The sequence below is a fragment of the Garra rufa genome, chromosome 8 (assembly GCF_049309525.1).
Source record: "Garra rufa chromosome 8, GarRuf1.0, whole genome shotgun sequence".
Lineage (NCBI taxonomy): Eukaryota > Metazoa > Chordata > Actinopteri > Cypriniformes > Cyprinidae > Garra > Garra rufa.
Genome location: NC_133368.1, coordinates 12,403,344 through 12,428,178, shown reverse-complemented (window position 1 = coordinate 12,428,178; position 24,835 = coordinate 12,403,344). Strand labels below are relative to the sequence as shown.

General features: G+C 37.1%; 1 protein-coding gene across 1 annotated transcript in view; it reads right to left on the bottom strand.

The window, feature by feature from the left end:
* Positions 1-5,508: 5,508 nt before the first annotated feature.
* Positions 5,509-24,835, bottom strand: part of mycbp2 (MYC binding protein 2) — a 136,329-nt gene continuing 117,002 nt past the window's right edge. Inside the window, 16 exon segments of the mRNA XM_073845931.1 lie at positions 5,509-6,321; positions 6,459-6,624; positions 11,873-11,980; positions 12,349-12,558; positions 12,920-13,027; positions 13,127-13,315; positions 13,426-13,529; positions 18,631-18,763; positions 19,003-19,131; positions 19,255-19,356; positions 19,603-19,722; positions 19,887-19,983; positions 22,899-23,182; positions 23,269-23,535; positions 24,482-24,562; positions 24,667-24,756. Coding sequence (XP_073702032.1) covers positions 6,206-6,321; positions 6,459-6,624; positions 11,873-11,980; positions 12,349-12,558; positions 12,920-13,027; positions 13,127-13,315; positions 13,426-13,529; positions 18,631-18,763; positions 19,003-19,131; positions 19,255-19,356; positions 19,603-19,722; positions 19,887-19,983; positions 22,899-23,182; positions 23,269-23,535; positions 24,482-24,562; positions 24,667-24,756 — 2,304 coding nt within the window. The 3' untranslated portion in view covers positions 5,509-6,205.

Here is a 24,835-nt window from a genome sequence, read left to right as displayed (position 1 = left end):
CTTACTTGTCCGTCTAAATCTGATCTTGTCTAAGCTATGTCAAAATCGATTATAATAAACGTGAATTTATGTCATTACACAAACAAATAGGGTAGGGTTTAAATGTTTTATTACCAATTACCATTTTCCTAACTTTAATCAACCAAAGCAAGCGTTTTACCGGCTGTTCGAATGTAATTAGTTCCATATGAAAGGTGACCTAGGTTTAATTTGTATTATTTAATACAAACTGTTTTGTTTACATCCCCGATACAACATACTTCCGCCATTCTTGCACATGCGTGCCGTACAACATCGGGATTCTTTTTTTTTTTTAAGAATAATTGGACATTACAAAAATATTGAAATAGAAATCCAGATACACAAAATACAAGCCTAATCTGTTTACAGTAATACAATATGTAATGAGATAAAATTAAAATAATAATAATAATAATAATAAAAAAACTAATACCATAGAGAGAAAAAATAAATAAATAAACGTATAAATAAAAAGTAAATAAATAAACAAAAATTAAATTAAAACCTAGAAACAACTAAACAATAGTTCAAATTTTCTTCCTTTTCCCTTACATATACAAAAATTATATTGTGGAAGCATAACCAGAAAAAAAGTTCTCCGTCCTTGCAAAATGTAAAAGTTAACAACGTACTCAATCATTTTACTTTTATGAGAATAAGTACAGATAACATCTTTTAAAGAAAGCATATAATTAACATTTCTTTGCAGAAATAGAAAGGTGCTAACATAGACTAAAAACTAAGAGACAATTCACAATTATAAAACAAATGACACAAGTCTTCCTCGTGTGTGTTACAGAAACTGCAGGTATTATCAATGTCCATGAATTTAGAAAGAGCTACTTTACATGGATAAATTCCGTGAAGTATTTTGAAATGCACCGCTTTAAGGCTACCGATGGGGAGGGGAGTCACACGGTGACGCATTGACGTGGGCGTGGTGTCTGACGTCACACATGGATGTGGGCGGGGTTGGATGTCCACCGCAGGCTGCAGCGAGCCCTACTTGCAGCAAGCTGGAGCCTTCATAGAGCTGTGTTCAGTTGTTTCTTCGCCTTTATACATTAATTAGTATACGCTTTTAATATGTCATTCTGATTATTAGTACGCGAGGGGCATACTAATAAAAAGTAGTCCAAGCATTCGCTAAAAACAAACCCTGTAGTGACAGACGAGAGTGAATGGTCAAGCCTTAAAAACTGGGAGAAAGGTAACATTGACCACGTGACAGTAACGTCGTCTATTTGTTAACAATGTAATAATGAAACTTAAGTAACGTCAGTAGACCGATGCTGTTGTTGTGCTTTTAAAATGCATTTAAATGCGCCATTTTAGACTTATTTTGTGGATCGTTTCGAAGTTAGGTGTGCTGTCTGTTTTTATTTATGTATGCATATTCATCTATTTATTTTGCAAACATTATACAAGACCGATTATGGCAAGCCGTTTTAACATTTTATCTATGAACCGTACTAGTATTTATTTTAGTGCTACTGGCAGAGGTGGGACCAAGTCATTGTTTTGCAAGTCACAAGTAAGTCTCGAGTCTTTGCATTCAAGTCCAGAGTCAAGACATACAAGTCCAAGTCAAGTTGCAAGTCCTCAACTTCAAGCTTCAAGACCTAAACAAGTCATTAATGCTTTTTGCCCAAATTAGTGTCTCTGTATTAATTACTACAGTAAATTTAAAAATAGCCAACTTCCTGTTTATTATAGCTAATCAGTGTAAATTAGAAAGTTGTCCGGCTTGGTGAGACCAATATACGTACCAAGTTTGGTGACTGTAGGCAAAACTAAGCCCCCAACTTTTGTCAAAAGGTGGTGCTATAGAGTGCCTCCTCCATGCCCATTTATGAGCTTTTGCCAGTGTCTAACTATCATTAATACTGATGTGTGTGTTGAGTTTCATGTTAACTATCAAGATGGCTGCCGTGGTGTGGAGCTCTCCAATTCTTTTACTGTTTTTGTTTGTTTGTTCTGTGTTTAGCCATTCTCTTAGTGTCAGTTTTACCAGAGATGAACTACTGGGGCCTCATTTATAAAACTTTCTTACGCACTGATTTGATCTTAGAGTGTTTGTACGATCAAATCCCCGTCAAAGTACAGATTTATAAAAACCGTCTTTGACGTGGAAAAGTACTTATCTCCACGTCAGATTCCAGCTTGGCGTACGACCGTTTCCTTGTGGTAATGCCTGGTATTGCAGATAGTTCAGCCTCACTATAATTTGATTTCTTGCGCTCCTTTTTACTTGCCATTGTCAGAGTTTTTGCTTTAGGAATGAGCTCATTTTATATGTTAATTAATTAAGCAGGGGCGTTTCTTACGGCGGAACATTCAGCTGCACACAATTCCACGATCATTTGTGATTTATAACCGAATGACTGGCGTACGCATGGATTTCGTGGTACGTTCGTTTTCTCTGAATCGCTCTTACGATCAAATCAGAAAAGTTCTTAGATAAAATCAAGGATGGTTTCTACGCAAGTCTTTATAAATGAGGCCCCTGGACAATCAAAGTTCTGTCTATGGACATCTTTTTTCTTCTTTCTTCTGTATATTTTTATTACCACTGTTATTTATAATTTATTGTATATTCTTTTTTTAATATTAGTGTTTTTTTATTACCTTAACTTTATGTGTGTCTGCACTATGTTTGTACTTTCTGTACTGGAAGCTCCTAACACCAAGACAAATTCCTTGTGTGTGTGAACACACTTGGCAATAAAGCTCTTTCTGATTCTGATTAGTCTATAGTAGGCATAATTATAAAAGATATAATAATTAGTGCTGTTTCATTGAGGAATTAATCAATGTTTGTGAACAAATATAGGCCTAAGTGAATGAATAATTTATTTTACATCCACGGTTTCATTTGTACAGGATTCAGTTATTTTAAAGAAAAATATTTAATAACTTGCTAATTCGTAATATTAGATGTTCATTTATCACCACCTACTTGAAGGATTACAAATTTAAGAATCTGTTAAAGATTTGTTGATCCTACATTGTATTTAACATTTATGGTAAATATGAGGACATCAGACAAATTACTCTCTCAAGCAAAGTTTGTAGCCAGAGCTTCCTACCAGCTCCTGTTCTCTTGCAGTTCCTGAACAGGTTTTGCAAGTTAAGTGTGAATTTTAAACTCAAGGTACAGCTTGCCTTTGTCTCTATGATAATGTGAAGGTATAGGCAATACTGTCAGACTGATTGGATTAGCACCTATGCCTTTGAATGACACTGTTATGATAATGAGATCAGGGCTGGGGGAACTCTGGTAATGGGTTGATTCCTGTATTGCATTTGCATGCTTTGTTTATATTGTCTCCACCTCTATGTAATCCTCCCCCTGGAAAGGTATATAAACTGTAATGTATATGCCTTAGTCAGACGAATTTTGATGACTGCAGCGATGAGCAGCTAGGATCTCAATAAAGAGAAACTTATGCTTCAAGATATCCAAAACGTCTCCTGGGGGGTGTTCCATAAAACAAGTTTACCAAATAAGTCAGGCTTATTTCAGTTAGTCTGACTTATTTTGAGCCAAATCAAGTGACAATAAGTCAGACTAACTGAAATAAGCCTGGCTTATTTGGTAAACTTGTTTTATGGAACACCCCCCTGGTCTCTGAAAGAAAAATTCACAACATACTGAAATAGACATATAGGTTTACTGACATGATTGTTGGGTATTATTTACAGTATTTACAAAACATTTATGGTACTTGATGCGTTGATACAGAACTTTTATAACAATAGTTATAATGTATTCAAATGTTAGATAAAAATAAAAAAACAGTGAATTGGCTTAAAAGACGAATTGGATGAGTTTTCTTATAGCTCTATTTTACTTTTAAGTTCTTATATAGACTATTCATTCATAATTATATCAGTGTGATCATACACTTCAGTAACAAGCCTATATATTTTTTTGGAGGTAGGCCATAAACGAGTTGCTGAGTCACAGGGTTGAAGTCCAAGTCAAGTCTCGAGCCATCAAATTTAGGACTCGAGTCCGAGTCATGTAACTCGAGTCCACAACTCTGGCTACTAGTAGTTTTTTTTTCCTTTCCATTAAGTACTAGTACTTATTGTTTTTAAAAGTTAGCACCTTTTCTTTTTAGTACGGTACAATGGGGCTAAAGGCACACCTTAGAAAAAAATTGCTTTTTCATTGTGCCCAAAATGTATGATTGCAGAAAAAAAAAAATATGTTTGTATTGAACATTTTTGGAGCCACGGATTTAGTGTGAAAATAAATCATACAAGTTGTTTACTTGGTTGTTTAAAAGTCTTATAAATTTGTGAGGTGGCAAGGGGGGCCTTTTACCCCATACATGGTATTAATGATCTAATGAATAAGTTCTAGTATCTAATAAAGAAGTATTAGTGTCTATTTAATAGGTACTAGTATCTAATACGAACTAGTATCATTTAAAAAGGTACTAGTACCTAAAAAATAAGCATTAATAGCTAATGAATAAGTACTAGTACGTAATGGAAAACATACTAAAAAAATAAGTACTAGTAGCATGAAAACAGATACTAGCACGGTTCATAGGTTAAATGTTAATGCGGCTTGCCATAGTCCGTTTAATAATTAGCTTGCACTACTTGCATTCAAAACAAGGGACGTTGAGGATGTTGTGATATTTGCGTATGAATTCCAACTGGCTGGCTTTCTCACATTCTGGATTATGATTGGTTTTCTCTAAAAAAACACTCACACAAACAGAGGGAAAACTGACGTGACAACGATAAGACGCCTCTGACGCGGCATTTATGCATAAACGAAAGCGAAATTTAAATGTACCCAAATAAACCTTAAGTTGCCTTGCAAATACTGGTACTCCAGGAATTAAACATGTTTAGACGGACTGTATTAAAAACCTCTGCCCATCTAAAGCGGCTTGCCAGCGTCTGGCAAGCGTCTCTGCTTTTTTACCTCTTGTCTCCACTTTAATTTTCGAGCTCGCATGATTCAGGAATGAACGAGAAACGAAAGAAAAGCACAAGACACTCCTTTTTTAATGTACCTTGCTGAACAGAGAACCCGGTTTATTATCACCATTCAGCTCCATCCACAGATAATAATAATACAAAGCAGATTCACAAGTTGCAATTTTTTGTCTTTTACAGCAGCTGTTTATCACACCCCCCACCCCAAACTTTCCTTCCTATATGCCTCCAAAACAACCACTAAATAGCCACAATTTCTAATATATCTCTTGTTTTGCCTCACATTCCTTTGATTTGGTGTGAAGACTGGCCCCAAGGAGTCGTATTCCTACAATACAAAAGCAGAACATACTCACCTTTGTTTTTTTTGTTTTTTTTAAATGACAGAAAGAAGGGTTTTTATACCACATCAGTGAGACAAAGGGGCAGACACCGCAGACAACAAGCCCCTGGATAACGCTCCGACTACAGAAATGATATCGCACTTGCCGGGGGGGAAAACACAACAGCGTGTGTATCACTGTAGAAAAATGTACAGTGGCTTTATTGACATACATTCCATATGTTTACATCTGCGAGGAGGCACACCCAGTATTGCACTTCATTAAAAGTTCTGGCTCAAAACATAACCCAGAATATCAAACGAAACTGAAGTGTAGAGAGTAGCAACGTCGGAATACACATATGAAGGGTTACTGTCATTATATACAAGATTAGATAAATCGTACACTATTTTCCTCCAGCGTCACATTCTAAAGTCCTCTTATAGCTTTTGAATCTTTAGCCGTCACACCATGATGCACTCCACAGTGAAGGAATACTGTACAGGATTACCAAAACAAAGTCAGTTTACATACAACAATAGAATCTTAAATTTGTATTCGAGAAGCTGAAATCATGGCCCGTCCGCATGGTCTCCGATTCCAAAATCCTCCATACATTGTTACACTTCAGTGGTCAGGAGGTGTGCAACGTTTATACAAGCCGCAGGGTTACAACGGCTGCATGCAAACACGTCACAACGGAATTTTTTTGTTTGTTCTTTTTTCATTCTTCAGCGTCTAAAGAGAGGGGGAGGATGCACCCTGGAGCACAGCGGCCCGTCACAGCCCCCTCAGAATGGGACGTCCGGTGTATCTGCTCTCAGGCTGTGCTGAAGAGGGAGTCGGCCGCCACAGGAGGGTGAATAATATATATAGAGATCATTACGGGACCCTGGCGATTAGAAGGTATGGGCATTTCTACACACGCCGCAGCCCAGAGCGAACTCCTCTCCGGTGGGAGGATGAACCACATGCAGGGGACACTCGCTGCCTTCTAACTGTTTTCCTTTTGGTCCTGTGAGGGAAAAATGAAGAAGTTGGTTTAGGAAGTTCAATAACAGCTTATAATTCAATGAGGGTGGATGATACGTGAGTTTCAGACAGACTGAAAATGGTGGAGAGACTTGTATGAAATTGTATGAAGTGTTGTACCAGCAGGACAATGAGGCAGCTCTTCTTTGGGGACGCTGGTCATCCTCTGGAAATCGTCATGACAGGCGTTGCAGAAATGCGTCGTCCCAAAACAGAAGAACACCGCCACAGAACAACAGTAACGACATTTATACTCCAGGAAATCTGTCCCGTGTTTAGAGCACATCTGCAACAGAAGAAAGAGAACCAAACAAACTCATTCCAAATGAGCACATTCCTTGAAAACATTTCACTTTCTCTGTTTTGCTGCGACTTGCCATCACTTTTTTGAAAAATCACTTTTATAATGCAAAAAGCATTAGGGATGAAATTTAATGGGTAAACATTTTTTTTTTTTTTACATATATATATATTTTTAAATCAAATTTACCCACTCTACCAGTTAGATGTTTTTGAACAGTAAGATTTGTTTTCTAAAGAAGTCTTTGCTCACCAAGCCTGCATTTATTTGATCCAAAGTACAGCAAAAACAGTACAATTATGAAATATTTTTAGTATTTAAAATTACTGTTTTCTATTTGAATATATTTAAATTTTAAATTATTCCTGTGACCAAAAATTTGCAATATTTTTAAATTGATTTTTAAGTGAAATTATTTACTTACACTACCAGTCAAAAGTTTTTGAACCGTAAGATTTGTTTTTTTAAAGAAGTCTCTTCTGCTCACCAAGCCTGCATTTATATGAAAGAGTTATTTTAAATACTAGAAATATTTCAACATTTTAACGTTTTCTATTTGAATATATTTTAAAAAGTTATTTATTCCTGTGACCAAAGCTTTTTCTAAATTTTTAATATTTTTTAAATTATTTTTTTAAGTAAAATTATTTACTTACACTACCAGTCAAAAGTTTTTGAACAGTAAGTTTTTTTTTTAAAGAAGTCACTTTTGCTCACCAAGCCTGCATTTATTTTAAATATTTCTAGTATTTAAAAGAACTGTTTTATATTTGAATAGATTTTAAATAATTTCACTTAAATATTCATTCCTGTGACCAAAGCTTTTTTTTTTCATTTTTAATATTTTTTTAAATAATTTAAGTAAAATTTTTTACTTACACTACCAGTCAAAAGTTTTTGAACAGTAAGATTTTTTTTAAAGAAGTCTCTTTGAAATATTACTAGTATTTAAAATAACTCTTTTCTATTTGAATAGATTTTAAAATGTAATTTATTCCTGTGATCAAAGCTAAATTTTTAGCATCATTACTCCAGTCTTCAGTGTCACATTATCCTTCAGAAACCATTCTAATTTGCTGTTCAAGAAACATTATTATTATTATCATCATCAATGTTTAAAACATCCAAGTACTTCTATTTTTCAGAATTCTTTGATGAACAGAAAGATCCTCTGCTGAACGTTCTATTCATCAAAGAAACCTAAAAAAAATTATACTCCGCTGCTTTTAACATAATAATAAATGTTTTATGAACAGCAAATCAGAATATGAGAATGATTTCTGAAGGATCATGTGACTGGAGTAATGATGCTAAAATTCAGCTTTGAAATCAGGAATAAATTACTTTTTAAAATATATTCAAATAGAAATAGTCGTTTTAAATAGTAAAAATATTTTAAAATGTTACTGTTTTTGCTGTACTTTAAAGAGACTTCTTTAAAAAAAAAACATTCAAAATCTTACTATTCAAAAACTTTTGACTGGTAGTGTAGATGTGAAATACATTGTGAAATACACCGTGCTCGAACGGTTTCATGAGATTCACCCATGAACTTGAAAAACCATTAAGCTGATTGAAAACAGACCGGCTGATAATGCAGCCATGACTGAGCCATTGTATCACACTCATCTCCCAAGTAAATATTTAAATTTGTCAAACTAAATCATTAGGATGCGCAGACCTCACAAATGTTAATGTGGAACAATCACTGGCTGAAGTATAATAGAGCACTTTTTTCTATGCCAACACAGAAGTTTGCATCGCCCTGGTTTTCTCAACAAAAGTCAATAGGTTCTTTCCACTGGCTTTTGAATTACTGCAGTAAACAAGTAAACAAAAGTCTGATTCTTACACAACAATCTTCACAAATGAACTTCTAAAGGCAATCACCAGAGGGACAAAGCTAAAGTTAGGCTATAAACAATAAGCTTTCAGTCTTTCAGTCAGAAGCACGAGTATCAACACAAGTCTGTAGAGTAGAATTTTTCTATTCAGTCTGATGTTTAACGTCCCCTGACAACATTTGGACTTCAATTTAGTCACTTATTAGAAACAGCCTTTTTAAAAAACAACAACAAAAAAAAAAAACATAAAAGCTTAAAAAAAATTGTGTGTGGGGTATTACTGATGTGTTTTATGGTGTAGAATAAAACTTGAAAATATCTTTAACCACAAATCTTATTTTAGGCATTTAACCAAAAGCTCACTGACGTTTGGTTAAATGACAACAGAACTGTTTTCTGGGTATACGGACCTTCTTTTGCAGCAGTCTATTGTGTTAAAGGGGACATTGGGGACTCTTTAAATGATAAGCTACTGCTCACCCCGCCCCTCTCTCCTTTTTTTGTGTATTAGGTGGAGTTACCATCAAAAACTAAACTAATCCACTGCGTCCTCAGTGGCATTGATATAGGGAGAAATTTAAGACAAAATGGTGAGGGAGAAAATGGCAAAGAGCGTACAACTGGCTGAGGGCGGAAATATGCTAATACGGGACAGTCCGTCAGCAATCGTGGGCAGGGCTTGAGCAATATGATGTCATACTGCTCGGAAAATCTTAACGGCTTGATAATTGACACTGATTAGGTTTTATGGGGATTGTGAGGGTAGTTGTGTCCTACGACAACATTTTAAACTAAAATTATGATATTTAAATTGCAATATTTTGAGAATAATGTTGAAATTACAAGAATAAACTGAGAATAAAGTGTAAATTTTTCGAGAATAAAGTCAAAATTATAAAGGTTTATTCTCGAGACATCACGGCTTTATTCTCCAGACATCTCGACTTCATTCTCGAGACACTTCGGCTTTATTCTCGAGACGTCTCGACTTTATTCTCGAGACGTCTCGGCATTATTCTCGAGACATCTCGACTTCATTCTCGAGACACTTCGACTTTATTCTCGAGACATCTCGACTTCATTCTTGAGACACTTCGACTTCATTCTCGAGACATCTCGACTTTATACTCGAGACATCTCGACTTCATTCTCGAGACATCTCGACTTCATTCTCGAGACACTTCGACTTCATTCTCGAGACATCTCGACTTCATTCTCGAGACATCTCGACTTCATTCTCGAGACATCTCGACTTCATTCTCGAGACATCTCGACTTCATTCTCGAGACACTTCGACTTTATTCTCGAGACATCTCGACTTCATTCTCGAGACACTTCGACTTTATTCTCGAGACATCTCGACTTTATACTCGAGACATCTCGACTTCATTCTCGAGACATCTCGACTTCATTCTCGAGACACTTCGACTTTATTCTCGAGACATCTCGACTTTATACTCGAGACATCTCGACTTCATTCTCGAGACATCTCGACTTCATTCTCGAGACACTTCGACTTTATTCTCGAGACATCTCGGCTTTATTCTCGAGACATCTCGACTTCATTCTCGAGACACTTCGACTTCATTCTCGAGACATCTCGACTTCATTCTCGAGACACTTCGACTTTATACTCGAGACATCTCGACTTTATTCTCGAGACACTTCGACTTTATTGTCGAGACATCTCGACTTTATACTCGAGACATCTCGGCATTATTCTCGAGACATCTCGACTTCATTCTCGAGACACTTCGACTTTATTCTCGAGACATCTCGACTTCATTCTCGAGACACTTCGACTTTATTCTCGAGACGTCTCGGCATTATTCTCGAGACATCTCGACTTCATTCTCGAGACACTTCGACTTTATTCTCGAGACATCTCGGCATTATTCTCGAGACATCACGGCTTTATTCTCCAGACATCTCGACTTCATTCTCGAGACACTTCGGCTTTATTCTCGAGACGTCTCGACTTTATTCTCGAGACGTCTCGGCATTATTCTCGAGACATCTCGACTTCATTCTCGAGACACTTCGACTTTATTCTCGAGACATCTCGACTTTATACTCGAGACATCTCGGCATTATTCTCGAGACATCTCGACATCATTCTCGAGACACTTCGACTTTATTCTCGAGACATCTCGACTTCATTCTCGAGACACTTCGACTTTATTCTCGAGACGTCTCGGCATTATTCTCGAGACATCTCGACTTCATTCTCGAGACACTTCGACTTTATTCTCGAGACATCTCGGCATTATTCTCGAGACATCTCGACTTTATTCTCGAGACATTTCGACTTTATTCTCGAGACATCTCGGCATTATTCTCGAGACATCTCGACTTTATTCTCGAGACATTTCGACTTTATTCTCGAGACATCTCGGCATTATTCTCGAGACTTTTCGACTTTATTCTCGAGACATCTCGGCATTATTCCCGAGACATCTCGACTTTATTCTCGAGACATCTCGACTTTATTCTCGAGACATCTCGACTTTATTCTCGAGACATCTCGACTTTATTCTCGAGACATCTCGGCTTTATTCTCGAGACATCTCGGCATTATACTCGAGACTTTTCGACTTTATTCTCGAGACATCTCGGCATTATTCCCGAGACATCTCGACTTCATTCTCGAGACACTTCGACTTTATTCTCGAGACATCTCGGCATTATTCTCGAGACATCTCGACTTTATTCTCGAGACATCTCGACTTTATTCTCGAGACATTTCGACTTTATTCTCGAGACATCTCGGCATTATTCTCGAGACATCTCGACTTTATTCTCGAGACATTTCGACTTTATTCTCGAGACATCTCGGCATTATTCTCGAGACTTTTCGACTTTATTCTCGAGACATCTCGGCATTATTCCCGAGACATCTCGACTTTATTCTCGAGACATCTCGACTTTATTCTCGAGACATCTCGACTTTATTCTCGAGACATCTCGACTTTATTCTCGAGACATCTCGACTTTATTCTCGAGACATCTCGACTTTATTCTCGAGACATCTCGGCTTTATTCTCGAGACATCTCGACTTTATTCTCGAGACATCTCGGCTTTATTCTCGAGACATCTCGGCTTTATTCTCGAGACATCTCGGCTTTATTCTCGAGACATTTCGACTTTATACTCGAGACATATTTTGACTTTAATCTCGTCATATTTTGACTTTAATCTCATCATATTTTGACTTTAATCTTGTGATCTTGGATTTATTTTATTTTTAAATGTGGCACTAAAACGCAATCATAGTGTCCACACATTACTAAGACATTGAAAAAGTGAATTTTGCATCTGATGTCCTTTTTAAAAACAGAATCATAAACAAACATGCAAACACATGAAATGTGTCTATTGTCCCACTGACCTGTGCCCTGGACACATCCGAGCAGGCGCCACAGATGAGCTCACGGGGATCATAATCGTCGCCTTGTCCAGCTTCAGCATCACAGCGAGCTTCTCCCCCAAAATAGGCCTGGATGAGTCAGAAGTCACACTGTTAGCACAACAGCTGCAGAAATGGCTTCATTATGGCAGTATGTCATCTGAACCGATTACGATACGCTTGTTCTTCTTAATCTCATTTCATGCCGACATGCCCAGCAAATAGCTCTTCCACTACAGGAGTGAGCTGCGTTTAATCTTTTTTGTCAAGCATGTTTTTCCATTCTATTCATAGTAAACAGAGACATCTTTAAAGGGCTTATTCACTTAAATCCAATTGTTCTCTTTCTGAAAGGTTCCTCAGCCATAATATAAAAGGAAGATAGTTTAAAACCACTGCTTCTGTGTTCCACTGAAGGTTTGTGAACACAACATGAAACAAAAAACACTTGATCAAACCTTTTTGCACTTGAAGCAGACGTAGTAAGCATATCTGTTCATGGCAAATCCAGCTGGGTTATTGTAGAATCGAGCTCCGGACATTGTAATGGCTTCACTCTTGTGTAGTCCTTCATACTCCAGTCTCATTAAAGCCTTTCTTCTCACATCCTCATACAGCTCTTTGATGGGGTCCAGCAGGTCTTTCAGGACAGAGTGGTTTATTTTGTTCTAAAAAGAAACAAAGACACACATCAAATGGCAGGCACCAAGCTTTTATTTGGTGGAGCCCATGTAGCTTCTCTTTTGTTGACAACAACCACTTCTCAGTTTGGGAAGATTGGGTTGGTGCATCTTGCATTCCCAAATAAATTTGTTTATTTTCTGTGACTGAAGCTGCCCTGAAACTCTGAAAACACTGAGCTAGTCAAGTGTAAATTAACACTCTGATGCAGAATATACGTCTAATTAATTCAACTGCAATCTTTGTGATTAAATAATCAGTCTAAGCAATAGTGTGATTTTGATTTTATTCTGATTAATTATTCATCCTGACCTTAAACTCAAAGCAAGTCCAAGCTAGCTTATTTACCTTGCAAATAGGACAAGACATGAACCCGAAGGTTATCCTGGGCCCAAGCCAGCGGTTCTCCAGAACCCTTCTTGTGCACTGAAGATGGAACACATGACTGCAGTCCAGCTGCAAATAAACCAGCGCACATAATGACACATTAACTTCCTGTATGTAATTCTATATCATCTTTATGCCATCTCACACAGTGTCAATATTTTGCCATACCTGGATTGCTGGGGCAGCAGACAGAGCCTCAGTAAAGCAAATCATGCACATATCATCAGCGTCCTGTTTCAGACAGGCTGCGGTTTTGTCACAGCCATGTAAACAGGGAAGACACAGCTCTTCATTTTTGACCCCTCCACATGGGTGACCGCACGGATGAGTCTTACTGCAGGCCAGTTTTGCATATTCCTATACAGTATTTAAAATACACCATTACGTTTATGAGACGACTGAATTCCAGTAAACATTTACCTGTACATAAAAGTATAAAAGCAAAAAGTGACATTTTGAGTGAATACCTGACAGTCTTGGTCAGAACATACACTTCCTACTGCAGACAGCTCTGTGCCATTCCTGGTGCCACAGAAACGGCAGACGTCTGAACTGCTGGAAGCAGGTTTACCTGAAAAACAGTACAATGATGCCATTTAAGCTATAAGGAGCAACAAAATAAAAGCCAATAGTCAAAAAGAAGAATACTGAAAATAGGACATGTCACAGCTGTGGCCTAGCGGTTAGTAGTCAGAAATTATGCCAAGCCTCAGGGCACAAATACCACCAAAAGTAACAAAACTGCCACAGATATTTAAATAGTGGGGGCAAAAGCATCCCTGTTGTGAATTGCTCTGTTTTTTTTAATCTATCTGTTACCTAACATTTAACAATTATTTCAGAATATTCTGTTCCAGGCTTATGATGGGTTCAGTGCTTCTGTAGACACTGTAGTGACCTGCAGATGTATTTACAATCTCAGAGGTAGGTTTAGTTGACCATGTAGGATTGATAATAAATATACCAATAAATAATAATAACAACACCACTTGATGTGAAGAAAACTCTCCAAAAATTGAAAGTCTTGCAAAAGTATTCATAGCCCTTCTTTTTTCATATTTTGTTTAGGGCCGGGACTTTAACGCGTTAATTTAGATTAATTAATTACACAAAAATAACGCGTTAATTTTTTTTAACGCATTTTAATCGCACTTAATTTTGCACCGCGGAACGTTTCTCACTGGATGAGTTTCAGTGGACCGATTATACTGGAGCACCAACTAGCGTTTAGACAAAGGAATGCGCATAGCACCGCAGCACATCGAGCCTCAAGTATCACCTCAATGCTTTTACAGAAGGTCTACCTACCTACAGGGTACCTGAATTTCTGAAATGAAGGCTAGTGTATTTCTAAATATCCCAGTGTTTCCCCTACCATTATCTTAGGGGGGCGCGTTTACAATAGGTGCGTTCCATTCGACCGTAAGTGGACTGCGAAGTGGACTTCACAGGGTATTCCGCCATCTTAAGTGAGATTCCAAATCGAAGGGAGCGAACATGTTCAGTTCGAAGGGCACTGCGAACGGCATAGGGAATAAGGGAACATCGGTACTTCACTTCACAGGAAGTGGACGGGGAAAACTACCCAACTGTCATTGCGCACCGCGTCACCAGTTTAAAGTAATGATGGAGCAGAGCCGTTGGAGTTTTTTTAAAGGCTCTGAAATGGAGCGGTTGCAATAAATGTTGTTATTATTATACAAATTAGAGTGTTTATGAATGGTTATGGCGTTTAATGTTACATTTGCATATTGTATTTTATGAATGAAAGTAAATCTGGCGAGGTGAAGATCTGTTTTGTTTTATTTAATGTTACCACAGGATAGTTAAATATAGGCTGTGTGTGGGGAAAAAAGTGCGTGAGATAAAACCACAAAAATCTGTTAATCTGTTAACGGTCTAAACATATACATTTGGACTATATTTTTTAGATACATACGTTTATATGTATTTTATATGTATTTAAATTTGAAATTAAAACAAATTACAATATTTATTTATGTTAAATCATAATCTGCGTGACCCTGCCGTTGATTTGCTTTGATGACGTTTCAGGGCATTCCAAATGAGCGATTATTGTCAGCGAAGTCCACTTCAACGGATATACCGTGCTAAGGGAGTAGGGAGCAGTGAACACTGCATAGGGACCCTGTCGATCGGAACGCACCTAATGTCTCCTCCAAGAAAACACGGACTGGATCGCGGACTCCATTCATAAAAACCGAATTTACTATAGCGCGGAATGCCACGTGAATTCGTCGATTTTTGGATTGATAAATCAAAAGTTGGTCTGTCACTTAATTCAAATCGCGATATGGACTAGTGTCTGTGAAAACTGAAATGCAAAAAGACCGTTTTAATATGAATCCTGCATGTCCCGTTTGCCTCTGTATGTTAGAATGGCAGAGACGCTTTTTTTTACACTGCACGCGTGATGCTCCCGTTAATTTTTTGTCATTTGCATCTCACATGAACAGATTCAATCTCCAAAGCTACTGTCAGTGTCACTTTTACCGTTTCATTTGAGCAAACTAGCATCATATCATACTTTACACACAGAAACTTCACGGCAACCTGTCAAAATAAAAGTACGGTTTAACATGAAACAGAACAATATTCCTATTTAAATAATTGACAAAAAAAAAAACAATATATATGATAAAAAATAAATATAACAACAAGATTAACCACTTAATTTTCGAAATAAAATACTATGATTATTATTATTTATTGATTTTAACATTTGATTAAAAATAAATAAATGTTTATGCTTTCATTTGATTATGAGAAAAATTAAAACAAGAATTTATAAAAAAAAAAAAAAAAAATAGCAAAAGATTGTAAAGCCCTATTGTTCAAAATGTTAAAATAGAGAGTTTTGGATTTATTTGTTCACTGAAATAAATGTTTTCGTTATGGGAAACACTGTATCCTATTGCTACAGTTAATGGCAATATTGCACTGGTCTGTTGGACTTGGTTGAACAAAAATAAACAGTATTTTGTTGCTTAAGTTTATGTATTCAGTCATTATTCAATGGTATACTAAAAATCCATATGAAAAAACTTACTTCTCACTGTTCTCAGGTCAAATATTTATATGCGATTAAAATGCGATTAATTTCGATTAATTAATTACAAAGCCTCTAATTAATTAATTTTTTTAATCGAGTCCCGGCCCTAATTTTGTTATGTTGCTGCCATATGTTAAACTGTTTTAAATTACTTTTTTCCCCACATCAATCTACACTCCATGCATCATAATGACAAAGCAAAAACAGAATTCTTAAAAAACTTCATAAATTTGAAATAAGTACACTGCATAAGTACTCATACCCTTAACTCAGTACTTAGCTGAAGCACCTTTACAGCCTTTTTGGGTATGATGTGAAAAGCTTTGCACATCAACATTTGGCAATTATCTGCCATTCTTCTCCTCATCTCATCTGTCAGTTTGGATTGGGGCTGGCAGACATTTTCAGGTTTCTCCAGAAATGTTTGATTAGGTTCAAGCCCAGGCTCGGTCTGGGCCACTCAGCAACATTCAGAGTTGTCTATAAGCCCCTCTTGCTGTGTGCTTAGGTTTATTGCCCTGTTGAAAGGTGAACCTTCTGCCCAGTCTGAGGTTCTAAATGCTCTGGACTGGGTTTTCATTAAGGCTATCTCAATATTTTCTTCTTCTCTGAAGAGTCCCTCGGTCCCTGCACTGAAAAACTGCCCCACAGCACAAGGCTGCTTTCACCACACTTTACTTTTGTGATGGTACTCTACAGGTGGTGAGGAGTGCCTGGTTTACTTCAAACATGATGTTTGGAATTGAGGTCCATCAGACCAGATAATCTTGTTTCTCACAGTCTGAGTGTCTTTTAGGTGCTTTTTCCAAGAGTGTTTTCATGTGTCTCCACTGAGGAGAGGATTGAGTCTTGCCACACCGCCATAAAGCCCAGACCGGTGAAATGTTGCAGTGATGTTTGTCCTTCAGTAAGTTTGTCCCATCTGCATATATGATCATGGAACTAGACCTGACCATCAGGTTCTTGGTCAACAGTCTAACCATGGTCCTTCATCAATCGCTCAATGTGGCCAGGAGTCCAGCTCTGACCAGTCCTGGTTGTATCAAACTTCTTCCATTAAGGGTAATGGAGACTACATGCTTCTGTGAACCTTTAAAGCAGCAGATTTTTTTTCTGAACTTAATGCAATCCTGTTTCTGAGCTCTACAGGCGTTTTTTTTTTTTTTTTTTACCACAGGGCTTGATTTTTGCTCTGATATGCACTTTCAGCTTTTAAACCTTTTATTGAGATGTGTCTGCCTTTCCAAATCATACCCATTCAATTGAATTTGCCACACGTTTAACTCCACTCGACTCCACATCTACAAACAATATAAATTCCCCTAAACTAAATTTAAATGGTCTCAGATCTTATGCAATGGAATTAAGTTTTTTATTTTTAATAAATTTGCAAAGAACCTGTTTTTTGCGTTGCCATTAATGTATAAGGAGTGTAGACTGATGTGAAAAGAAAAGTAATTTAAAGCAGTTTAACAAAGCAGCAGCATGACAAAATGTGAAAAAATGAAGGGGTATAAATACTTTCACAAGGCACTTCAAGAATCTACAATAAGAGGTTGTACATTACTCACAGCTAATTTTGTATAATATTTAATTTTGTATCCAACAGGCATAACTGCTCTGACTAACCCCGGGTATTAGGACTTGTATGACTTAATATAACGTGAATTATGTTTTTTTTTTAAACTAATGAAAACATTGTTTTATACATATGTTGGACAAGGGGGGGCACCATTATTTCGATGACGTGAAATGGTTGCACTCGGTGAACTACTGGCGCTACCTGTTGATATTTTGACCTCAACACAATTCTGAAAATAAAATACTGATCTGATGACCATTTACTGAAAGAACTTACAGGTGGCGACGTATACAAGCGTAGGCTTAAACCAAACGCCATACCATCAACTTTTCCCCACAAGGAGTCTAAACTCCCCTGGATATCGATTGAAATCCATGCTGAGAAACTCCTTCAGTGCCTGTGGCATCATGACAAGCGTCAGCATGTTTACATCCTGTCAGGATGGCATCTAGCGTTCCTTGTCTCTGCCATTTGTAAGCTCTTTCAGTAGCTGTGGTCTACTAAAAGCCTTAAAGGCATCAGACAAACAAAGACACTGGTCTTTAGGAAGTTTTGTTTGTCCACAGGCATCTTCCTATTCTTTTATCCTCTTCTTATTGCTAGGAAAAGTAAAGAAGACTTACATCGCTTCTCGTTGCCCTTCAACTTAAAATTACAACCAAAAGCCGCACAATGTGGCATCGTATCAGTATTTTGTATTCCAAGTTGTGTATTCAGAATTGTGTTGTGGTAAAAATAGCAACATGTAGCGCCAGTAGCTCACAGAGTGCAACCATTACACATCATCGAAATAATGGCGCCCCCCATAGTTAAAAATGTGGATTTAATAAACAAGTCTTTCATGGGTTTTCCACTACATATTTCAGTAAGAGACATCATTTACATTACATTAAGCCATAATAATAAAAGGGACACTACAGTGTATATATTGACAATGATTGGGTGCCGTTTCTTCTCCTCACCATGACCCATCTTCTCTCTACACTATTAAACATCATTACAGGATGAGGAAGTCACCTGTGTGCTCACGGAACTCCACCATGGCCTTCATGGTCTTTGAATCGGCCAATGCCATGAGCCAAAAGAGTTTGGTTCTACCACAGCCTTCATGTAGGTCCACCTTGATGGCCTCTTCTTCCTCCTTAAAGACCTGCACACAACATGGAACGGGTTACGAAACACCTAAAATGTTGCTATCTGTTTCAGTGGTGTTATACATCACTGAAAGCTGAATAAATAAGCTTTCCATTGATGTATGGTTGTTTGAAAAAATCTAAATATTGAGAAAATCGCCTTTAAAGTTGTCCAAAATAAGTTCTTAGCAATGCATATTACTAATCAGAACCTAATCATACAATGATGATTAGATATGTGGGCATTCAGGTTCACCTGTCTCTGGTGAGATCGTGTGCGGCGGTGGAGATGGAGAAAGCGGTCGCAGTCGGTGCACAGGTTCCCACAAGCATTACACAGAATAATGGCTGCTGTCTCCCCATCATCATGGTTATCACACATGGGCTGCGAATTAAACATTAGGGTGAAGAGGTAAAGAGCTCATTCTCACCAGAAGGACTTAATGTACTATTGCACTGATTGTGCTTTATTGCACCCTAGAGGCCTATTAGACCCAATGTGCCGTACCATCTGCTTCTGCTGCCCGTCCTTGCCCATCCAGCGACCTGAAGACAGCCGGTCCACGTGGTCCTGATCCAGCACGCAAAGAGAGGCCAACGCAAGCCACAGCTGAAGAGAGGAAGTGCATTTTAAAACAAGTTTTTACACATTTCCAGTTTTCCATGACTGTGGGAGCCCTAGAAGTAATTAAGTGATATTGCATTTCTTTCTGGTGCTGACTTGTATAAGATCACAGGACTGGTAAACTCCACCCACCAATCATCCCTGATTCCCAAGCTGAAGGATTCTGAGTAATACTGACCTAGTTGGCAAATGTTCAGTTGTGACAGATGAAGTGAATGCACTGAGTCATACCCGAGTGGTGGCGATGCAGCGCACTGGACAGCGATGCTCCTCTTCCATCTTAGTGAGCGCAATGATGGTCTCAGCGATAGCATTCTTAGTCACCCTGGACCAGGCATCCGAGAGGTGGCCCTAAGGTAGAGAGAAACGTAAATGATGAGGGAACGTTTCTGTAAATGCATTAAAACATCTGGAGGAGACGGAGTTATCAATGCAAGACTATACGTAACAGCAATCATAATCATGCTGCTTAACAGGAAATTTGCTTCAGGATTAGATGGGGCATCATTACTCACAGCAGCCATGTCTTTGACAAGTTTAATGATAATCTCGGCGATCTGAGGTGGAGTCGAGCCCTTCATCCACCAGTGACTAATTCCACGCCTTATGTAGCTACATGAACAGACAAAAAGATTAACAGTTATTAAACACATTTAAAACATTTATGTAAGATCCTTAATAAGATTATTTCAGACCCAGCGTTTTTAAATAGCACAGCCTTGCATTTTTAAAATTTTTTACTTAATTTGATGATGCTGAGTACAAAAATAAGAATAAAAAAATCTATATAAAAAACAAATTAATTTACAAAGATGATTTTATATATGTATAAAAGTAAAGTGTCTGCTTCAATGTTTAAAATAACTTTTGTGAAAATAAAATGTCAAAGCATGGATGAAATAATGTTACATCATCAATCAGGGTAACAGATTTATGTCAAAATGATTTAACATACTTATTTTGACCTGTACTTATTTTCATTACATATTTAATGATTAAAAACTGGTAACACTTTACAATATGTCCTTTGCTAACATTGATGTATTAACTAACATGAATGAACAATGAACAATACATTTATGACAGTATTTAATAACCTTTGTTAATGTTCATGAAAATGCAGTCATTCATTGTTTGTTCATGTTAGTTCACAGTGTATTAACTAATGTGGACAAACACAACTTGTGCTTTTAATAATGCATTAGTAAATGCTGAAATTAGCATTAACTTAGATTATTAAATGCTGTAGAAGTATTCTTCATTCTAACTAATATAGTTAACTAATTAATTAAGATTTTGAGGATGCACTGTTATCCTTATAAGATTATTTTTGTTCTGAATATGCCTGACAAGATTTTTTTGTCCTATGACCTACCGCTGCATTGTCTACTGTTAATCATGAACTGAATCATCGCAAAAATGTATGGTAGTCATACTATAGAAATGAAACATGACAGTCTAATGTACAGAAAAAAAATTAAAGCTGTATTAAACTTTTATTGTTTCGATGCCTGAAAACCACTTTTCATCAGCTTTACTGCACTTATCAAAATAAGCAGTAAAATGTCAAAAGTTTTGAATGACAAAAAGCAGTATTCAAAACATAATTTAAAATCTACACGAGTGGAAAAAAATAAAAATCAGGATTCGACATAAAATAAGTTTTCAGAATTATTCAAATATAGTCAGTGATAAATTGTTAATAAATAGTAGTGCTTTTAATCAAATAAAAAATGTAACTAATTAATTGCACATTTTTGCTTCTAAAATTAATTGCAAATGCTTGTGATGAACCCCAGCTACGTTTTTAAATAAACTTTTATATTGCAATAATTTCACATTCAATCCTCAAATTAATGTAGAAACAACAAAGACAGTATATTTTTAATATTTGTTAAATATTATGACTGAAGGTGAGTATCACTGATACCATTACTTACTGATGTCTCTAAAATTTATTTTCCTAATATTTAACCATTGATGAAAGCCATTCAACATTACAGTATAATTGAGAACTATTGATTTGAATATTTATTAGACTTAAAAAAAACTATTTAAGTGTATATAAAGGAAATAGGAAATATACAGAAATTAAACAAAGTTATCAAACACTAAATACTAAATTAAATAGAGATAAATCCTTAAAGCTAAGAAAGTTATTGATTTTCTCTTTGATTAATAGAAGAAATCACAGCAATCACATTAATCACAGCAGCTGTTATTTGGTTATTTGGCTGCTATCACTTTAAGAGCTGCCGCTGCTGAACGTGACGCGGTTCTGACACGCATGCTTGTTGACTAGCGCCTGGCACTGAAGTGAAATTGAAGCATGTGTCTAAAAAGTCTCCCCAAGCCTAGTTAAGCATCATGACACAAACTAAGAGAGTGCAGTTTTTTTTTTTTCCCCTGAAAACTATGATTGCAAAATTAACACTGATTTTATACAAGAGTTCAAACGAGTAGCTAATATACATATTAGTACAATATTGTCAGTGTTCACTGTTTTTACCTGATTTGGTTAACGAAAATAGTTCAAAACAAAGATCACAGCAGAACAGTCACACATCTCTATGCAACAAACTGTATGATTCAGCGTTTCTGAATGAATCATTTGAGTTGATGATTCAGTGGTCCATTCATAAAGACAGGCACTTTCTTGATTCTTGAATGAATCAGCCGTCTGAACGAATCATCTGAAGGCGTGACTCAGTGACTCATTCTTTAAGACAGTCACTTGCTGCCACCTATTGGCGGTTTACTATCATATTTAAAAGTAGCTAATCTTTGCATTTTTTCCAACATTTCATATTTTTATATAAAAAATAAACACCAAGCTCATAACATTATTTATACTGTTGCAGTTTTGCAATGTAAATACTTTCATGCTACATTTTAGCTTCATTAAATGCAGTGAAAAGATTGGTTTTGTTAATACCAATTTTATTTGGTTGGTAACAGCCCTATAGTGTCTCATTAAATTAAGTGAGATTATTAATAAAATATAAGAATTTGAAATGAAAGATGATGCATGCATTTAATACGGTCAGGGAAAATGTCCTTTAAATAGGGCAAAGGGCAAAAAAAAAAGACACAACAGTCTTTAATCACAGCAGCTGTTATTTGGTTATTTGGCTGCTATCACTTTAAGAGCTGCCGCTGCTGAACGTGATGCGGTTCTGACACGCACGCTTGTTGACTAGCGCCTGGCACTGAAGTGAAATTGAAGCATGTGTCTAAAAAGTCTCCCATTTGATATGGTTGTAAAGGCATTCTGTGTCCAAATAAATGCACTTCTTGTCAAGAAAAAAAGAAACAGAAGGAGCAGTTGTGAGTGGGGTGGCCCACCATAGCCCTGCCCCTGCGTTAAACTGGAAAAATGAATCGCCTGAACATGAATAGCATTAAAAAAAAATGCTATTTTTGAAATCAACTGCCCAAAATCAGCACAGAAACAAGTATTGGATTCCATTTAGCAAATATGATACATGACAGTTTCATTTGAAAACGTCACATGCAAGCAAGCTGACCTTGAGTTGAAGATCATGGGTAGGGTGACAGTAGTGACTCCTTTGCCTGCAGCCATGCCAGCTGTGCCAACTATAGTGGTGCCCTTTGCCTTGAGCTGCACAGTGAGGGCCTTGGCGATGCAGCCCAGAAACATATCTAAAATGCCCAGCTTGGTCCAATCACTCTTCTCAGTGGAGTGTATGATGTCACTGATGTCTGCTGGTGGTAGCGCCTTTACGCCGATGACGCTGGCCAGGCGCATGGGAGTGACCTCAGGAAGAACACGTCTGAGCAGTGATGTTACCTGGGTGACAAGAACAGGGTTGCGTTCTAGATCCTGAATCTGGAAAGTCAAGCTCAAAACTAGCTGTTCATAATGCGTTTACAAACCTGTCTCTGAACACGTGGCGAAGCAGTGTGAAGGAGGGAGAAGAGGTCCTGCAGTAGGGTGAGCTGCTGGGCTAGGTACTGCCGGCCAACGTTAGATCCACTCAAGGCCAGCACCATAGACAGCAGCTCAAAGCAGTAAGCGTCAGAGGAGGCGTCGTCATCACTGGGCTGAGAGTTTGCGTTCTCCTTGCTGGAAATGGCGTGCTCCCATTCCTCTCGCACTCGTGTGGCCTCCATACGGATGGCCTGGACGATATGGGCACAAACCTGAGGAGGCAAATAGGAGTTGAGTAACTGGCATTTTAAAGAGGCAATTTGTAGAGACAGGAATTGGCTTGCTGTCTACTGCCTGAAATGGAAGCTCATAAGTAATTAATAAAAAAGTATTAAGTATTAATATATTTTATTAATACATAAGTATTAATAAAAAATAAGAATTTGAAATGAAAGATGACGCATGCATTTAATACGGTTAGGGAAAATGTCCTTTAAATAGGGCATAGGGCAAAAAAAAAGACCTGGAAATCAATTTACATAAATTTTAGTACGCAGTCACTTTGGTCATAAAATTGTGGCCACTGAAGATGCTGAGTGGCTAGTCGTTTTCCAAAATGACTAGCCACTCAGCATCTTCAATGGCCACAATTACAGTGGCTGGTAAGCAAAAACGTTAGTGCCAAGCCCTGTTTCCAGGTCCAAATGCTCTATCAGATCCAGAAAGCAACAAACAATGTAACAGTACTTGATATGTGGATCCTTATGATTGGACGGAATTATGGAATCCAGTCATAAAAATGTAATTTACTGTACAAAACGGAATGTCACAGAATTTACATCAAAAGTAGGTCAGTAAGCTTACATCAAATGCAAAATGGACTAGTGTCTATGAATATTAAGCTGCAAAAATACTATTTAAATATACATTTTTAAATAGTATTACACTTAATTTTTTTTTAGAATTGTTAGAAAACTAACCCTAGAAAACGTACTATGCTTTTCCCTCCAAACATACTGGTGGGCAGTTATTTTGTGTATTCATAAATTCATTATTCGTTAATTTTAGCAAGGTAAATAATACTCTCATAAAGGACAATTATTGGCTAAACAATCCATTTTTACTAAGACTGAACAATTTTTTTTTAACACTTCTATCACTTTGTCTGCAATCTTGGATGGATTTTTAGGAAGCTCGTTCGGTGTTTAATGGTGTTACCTGTTTCTGAAGGTTGGTCAGTTTGCTTCTGCTGAAAATAATGCCAACCATGTGCTCCTTCAAGTCTGCATCAGATGGAGCCTGAGGATGAAACATTTGCAACATAATTGAACAACATCTTATGCTTATCACTTGATATGGTGTTGATCAATGGTTGCAAACAGAGAAGATGTCTTCACCCTCACCTTGTCTTCACCCTCAGGTGAGGAGAGCAGGTTCTTCTCCTCTTGTTCTGGTGTTGGTTCTGCATCCCCACAAATGAGTTTTCCAAATACCTACACAAACACATAAAATGACTTGCCTTTCCTGAAATGTTTGGTTTGATGTACTGTGGTACTGACACTGATCATTCAA